This window comes from Etheostoma spectabile, chromosome 22 (genome assembly GCF_008692095.1).
Source record: "Etheostoma spectabile isolate EspeVRDwgs_2016 chromosome 22, UIUC_Espe_1.0, whole genome shotgun sequence".
NCBI lineage: Eukaryota > Metazoa > Chordata > Actinopteri > Perciformes > Percidae > Etheostoma > Etheostoma spectabile.
This window is the reverse complement of record NC_045754.1, coordinates 15869455-15875454: the sequence shown is the minus strand read 5'-3', so window position 1 is coordinate 15875454 and position 6000 is coordinate 15869455. Positions and strand designations below refer to the sequence as shown.

The 6000-nt window shown below is 39.7% G+C and overlaps 1 protein-coding gene across 1 annotated transcript in view; it reads left to right on the top strand.

The window, feature by feature from the left end:
• relch (RAB11 binding and LisH domain, coiled-coil and HEAT repeat containing) overlaps positions 1–6000 on the top strand; it is a 35232-nt gene that overhangs the window by 23114 nt on the left and 6118 nt on the right. The window contains 5 exon segments of the mRNA XM_032504399.1: positions 1112–1191; positions 1527–1633; positions 2361–2459; positions 3349–3352; positions 4016–4098. Of these exon segments, the coding sequence (XP_032360290.1) occupies positions 1112–1191; positions 1527–1633; positions 2361–2459; positions 3349–3352; positions 4016–4098 (373 nt within the window).

Below are 6000 nucleotides of genomic sequence, written 5' to 3'. Positions count from 1 at the left end.
TGTATTCCGGACATGTTTCTGTAGTTATAAGAGGTGCTTGGTCTTAACTGGCTGCCAAGGGATTTAGCTTTGGTATTGTGGCCATTTATGAAATGTGTTTTGTACTGGGCCATAGTTGGTGTTTATGTCATTGTGACCTTTCATGGCAGTCATCCTTTTCAGTAGATTTTTGTAAAACCACAAGGATGTAATGCATGCTAGGCACATTGTTACAGACAGTCATGCTACCAAATGCCTAGCACAGTATTCTAGACTCTACCTTACCTAATCATGTCCTGTCATGTTTAAATGTACAGTATGTTGGTGTATTTGCAATTTCCCTGACTAATTAGACAAAGCAGATAATGGTAATTCACATGATATAGAGTTAGGGTTAGTTAATGTTAATGATTAACCCTTCAACTGTTAAACAACAGTAAGAATTTTGACCAATTATTCAGATTAACAGTTAAAAAACAATATCATTAAATCAAAAATAAAGAAGTAATTGAAATAGTTTTTTGCACGTTACATAATAAATAAGCGATGCAATCAGCTTTTTAACTGCTAGTCATCTGACTAGTGCTAACTTTGCACTAGCAAGAGAGCTACAGTATGTGACACATGGCACTATATCAGTGAGTACTGGCAGGTTAAATCGGCCGTCCTACACACAGAGTATGGCAAACAGGCACACAGCTGACATCCACGCAGGTGGATACGGGCTCAGACATACAAACTATTGACTTGTGTTGGCCGCTAAAGCAGCTTCAGGAAAGTGGCTGCACGTCTTCATGTCAATGCACGGACCGCAGAAAGTGTGTTCAATCCTCCTGGATGGGTGAAGTGGGACGTTGCCTGCTTGTCGGTTAACTATGAATCATAGGTTAACGATCATTGGCTATCGGTAAAAAAAAAAATCTCTAAATTAGTATCTCTAACAGCACAGCTGTAATTACTATTTAATAGTGTGTGTGTGTGTGTGTGTGTGTGTTTGTGTTGTGTGTGTGGTGTGTGTGTGTGTGTGTGTGTGTGTGTGTGTGTGTGTGTGTGTGTGTGTGTGTGTGTGTGTCAAAATAGTGCATACAGGGAAATGTTTACCTATATTTTTCTGGTTTTATTCCTCTGTCAGATGTTTCAGCAGGGAACGATATTCTCACTAAAGCTACAGTCCCCATCTATGCCACTGGAGTGCTTACTTGTTATAACCAGGTAAGTTAAAAGCAGCAGTTTCAGCCAAATAGTAGAGTGAGTGACTTGAAGTCGATCCATGGTAAGAGTCATACTATGTGTGGCTTTTGGTGTCTTGCAAAATAAATCAGTCAATGATTTCCTCTAAAATGTACTAGTATTTTCGGCCCCTATTCTTTTGTTTATGTCATAGTATGTAGAGTGTGAACATTACATTTTGGGTAACTGGGTGAACGGAATATCCACTTAAAAGAACTTAAAAACACATCAAGCACCACATGTGATGTAATGTAGATGTTAATGTATTTGTTGCCTCCATGATGTAACTGATAACCATTCCTATGATTTCTGCACAGGATGAAGATCGTAAGTTGTTGGTGGGTTTCCTAGAGGATGTTATGACAACCCTATCTCTGTCCCATGCACCTCTTGACAGCCTGAAGGCCTCCTTTGTAGAGCTGGGGTGAGACACACACACACACACACACACACACACACACACACACACACACACACACACACACACACACACACACACACATGTCATTCTAAACTACTAATGTTTGGACAAATGCTTCTGGTCATTTTGAAAAGAAAAAAATTGAAATGAAACTTTTTTATAGGTCATTTTTTTTGGAATAATATAATTTTACTGTTGTTCACCCACACACGTATCCGTGCAACACATGGCATAATCTTTAAGCAAAACCAATGCTGACACATAAAACCTGATCAATTCTAGTAGCTGATATGTTAACTGTGTCAGCAAAGCAATTTTCAAAAAGAAAATTAATTCAACGAAAACTATTGCAGGTGGTTTCAAACAAATTGTAACATGCTTGAGTAATGTAACTGCTCTGAAAATCTTAATTGATGTAGTATGATAGTGGAGTAAACACTATAGCAGTTCAGAGGGATGCTAGATTCAAGCTTCACACATTCACAATGTTAGCAAGGGTCTAGGTAATGACTATTACAACAGCAGATTGAATAGGTTACATTTTTTTTGGGATACAAAATATCTCCTCTTTAAAAAAATTATGACTTGCTTAGACACACACTTTCTTCTGTATAGACTAATTGAAATAATGAAATCCAGAAGAAAAAAAAATTCTCTAACAGTTTGGAAAGTCAGTTGTTTGACAGCTGCCACAATAGTACCCAATATTTATGTTATGCTTTCTTTTCAGTGCCAACCCAGTGTACCATGAACTGCTGCTCACTGTCCTGTGGTATGGGGTAGTCCATACCTCTGCACTGGTACGGTGTACTGCAGCACGGATGTTTAGGTAGAAGCGCACACACACACACACACACACACACACACACACACACACACACACACACACACACACACACACACACACACACTAGAGACACACACACACACAGATGTTTGGAATTTTTTATCAGCTATTGTTCACAACAATTCTACCTTGAATTGTATCAACAATGATACATTTGTTATTTTTTTCATGTTATCAAGACACGTTAATGATTACATTATATATAGAAGTAGAATATAACACAGCTGCACAATTATGGATACAATGGTCATTTCGATTAATTTGTTGTTTTGTGATTATCTGTATTTATTTAAGTATCCTATTAAAGCATCTAAATTTCACAATAAACAATATATTCTAAATATAATTATACATAGTGTTTTATTGATACAGAATTGCAGTCATACACAATTGTGCAATCTTACATAATAGATCATAATTTATGTTTACCTTTTTGCTGTACATGTGCTATCTCTGCTTGCTATTGCTGCTGTTTAACATGCAAGTAGTGAGTAAAGTGTACTGTAGCTTATAAGTGGCCTGGCTCAAACTGTATGACTAGACCCTCCTAAGGGACATCAGACATTTCACTGTGCACTGGTCTCAGTGTGGACTACATAAATATCTGCTGCATGTCAGAAAATGACTGAAGTCAGCAACCTGAAAGTATAGTCAAAAAGAGTTCAAGGCCTGTTCCTTTTCAGTGTTGTTGGAAAGTATAATTCAATCAGAAATTTTTTCTCATGAATATTGTTTTCTTTGTTGAAATACAATCCTACTACAATTTTTCAAGGGCAAAAACAGTTTCCTTGTTTTTGTTCTTGCCAGATTGTCAAGGCAAAAGTCCTGGCCTGAACCAACATAACAAATCACATCTCCCTGTCCTTTTGAGATCTGTGTGCACTTTAGGTTAAATATTGGAATGAGTATCTAGGTATAGCAGTAGAATTGAACCTATGCTGTTCTAAATTTGGGGGAGGAGGAGTGGTAGGCTGTATTCATGTCCCCCCTCTGTTTTGTGAAGTACTTGCCCTTTCCCAACACACCCAACTGTCACCATTCCATAGTGACTAGCTGTCCACCATTGCTGAAACTGTGGGTTGAATTGTGGTTCTCTACCATAGATCCCAGATCAGATTTTTTCACTGTCAACTATTTTATCAATTTAAAGTGAATAAAATACTAATCTGACCTGGAGTCTGGGGAAAGAGATGTAAAATTATTTGTGCAGTTTAGCTATGTTGGCTTTGCCATTCCTTCTGCATGCATGTGTGAGTGTGTGCGTGCGTGCGTGTATGTGTGCGTGCGTGTGTGTACACACTTGCTCGATACATGCAGTGCCGTTCCGTGCCTTGCAGCTATGTTTTTTGGCATTGTATATCACTTTCTTCCTATCTTTTTGTGTTTGTTTTTTTCTTCTTTTCCCCCCCTCCCCGTTTCTGTTTTGCTTCTTTTTTTTTCTCCCTTTTCTCTCTATCTATTGCCGGTGTTGCTCGCTCTTGTCCCAATGCCCCGCCCACTTCTGTGACATCACGCCTGGCTCTGTCCAATCCGAACAGCTGCTCGTGAAGGGGGTGAATGAGACGCTGGTAGCTCAGAGAGTGGTGCCGGCTCTCATCACACTGTCTTCCGACCCTGAAATGTAAGTGGAACAACAACAACAACAATAAACCGCGCCGCGTCTTTCTCCCCCCTTCTCTTTGCCGCCTGTGAACTATCACACTGAAACAAGTCTGTACCTGCCAGGGGCAAATCCAGCACAAAACAATTTCTCAAGCCACTAACTTCATTGATAAATCATTTGTTCCATTGGATTTCAACTTTTTACAATTTCCAGTTCTTCATGTTCTCCATTTAATTCTCCTTTCAAATGGCACAGTTGTCAGTGGTGGTGTGGAGTTGCTCCTGTGTAGGTTTAGGCCGGGCCATGGGGTGGTTTATCAGCGCAACCCCTGTTATACACTTTGCATGTTTGCATCACTAACCCCCGCCAGCTCTCATCAGTCTGCAACACTAACCAGTTCAGATTTGTGCGTGCACATTGCTTGCATTTGTCAATAGCACAGTCCAAGCATGCTCATCTGTAACCCGCACCCTCTTCCTCCCCACCCAACTCCGTTTAAGCAGGGCCCCTCCTCCTGACCAATCTGTCAGCTAGTGGTTGGTTATTTTCACCCCGTCTTTCTCAGTTTTATCCTGTCACTCTATTTTCCCCCTCTTTCTCCCCCTCTATCTTCCATACCATCTTTACCTCTTCCCTCCCCCCCTCTATCTTTCACTTCCTCCTCATGTCTCTGTCTCCTCCCACCCTGCCTCTCCCTCTCTCTCATCCTGCTCTGTGGTGGGTTTGCAGTTGGTTCTCCGAGGCATGAGTGAAGCATTAGTAGATCGCCGTGCGGCTCCGGCCCTTATAACTCTGTGCAGTGGGCCTGAATTGTGAGTCAATTGACACAAGAAAACCTCTCTTTAAACATTGTCATTTTGTGGGCTGCATCCTTACAGTGTAAAGCAGTGTCCTTCTAGAAATGTGGGAGGACACTGCCTCCTCGAAATGTGTCTTGTTGAATCAACACAAAAAAAAAGAAGCTTTTTTGACAACAAAACCTTAAGGTTAATAAGAGGCAGCTTCGGAGGTTACAGCCAACGTAATTTGCCTCTCTTCCTGTATCCTGTATCGTCCATCAATGGTCCTCTGATCTGGAACCCCAGTGATTGCCTACAACATTGGATTAAGTTGGATGAAAATTTAAATCTCCCCTAGTCTGATCTTGTGGCACACATTTATCCTTTTAATTGCAGTATAAACATGCTATGCTTTGACAGTTGTTCAAAGATCAGCTCTCCTGCAAACAAAAAGAAAACCCTTTGGGCTGCCAGTGTACATCCAGCTTTCATGATTGTGGTTAGACAAGATGATGAAATTACTGGCGACACTGTTGGAATGCAGCCCTACTCATCTCATCTCTGTACTGAAATTCACATGCTAATGGGTACACACTTGACCCGACTTGTAGATTCAACATGTATTTATTTTGAAAATGTTTCCATGTTTGGCATGGTATCCTTCTCGTATCTTTCTGTTTCCACGATCAGTGGACTACAGAGTTCAAGATGGCTCAAGTGTATCTCTTGGTCTTTCTTGCTCCTCCAGACAGTGGAATGATTAACTAACATCACCCTACCAGCACCCATTAATCTTGCTTATCACAGTTCATTTTAATCATTGAGTGATCAGATATTTATTTACTATGCATTATTATGTTTTTTGTATTTTTAATAAAAAATAGATTTTTAGCTTTAATTAGTATTGATAGCTCAAGAATACTGTAATGAATAAAGATCTTTTAAAGATCTAATCTAGGGTTTAAAGTAGAAGTGTCAAATTACTATTAAAATGTAGTTAGTTTTATGTTATAGAGAATTGCAATACGAGGAAGGTTTTGAAACATAGGTAATTTGGTTTACTAAGGATCAACCAATGCTGTTTTTTTTAGGCTAATACCGATTATTGAGTTAATGAACCCGATAAGCAGTATTTGGAACC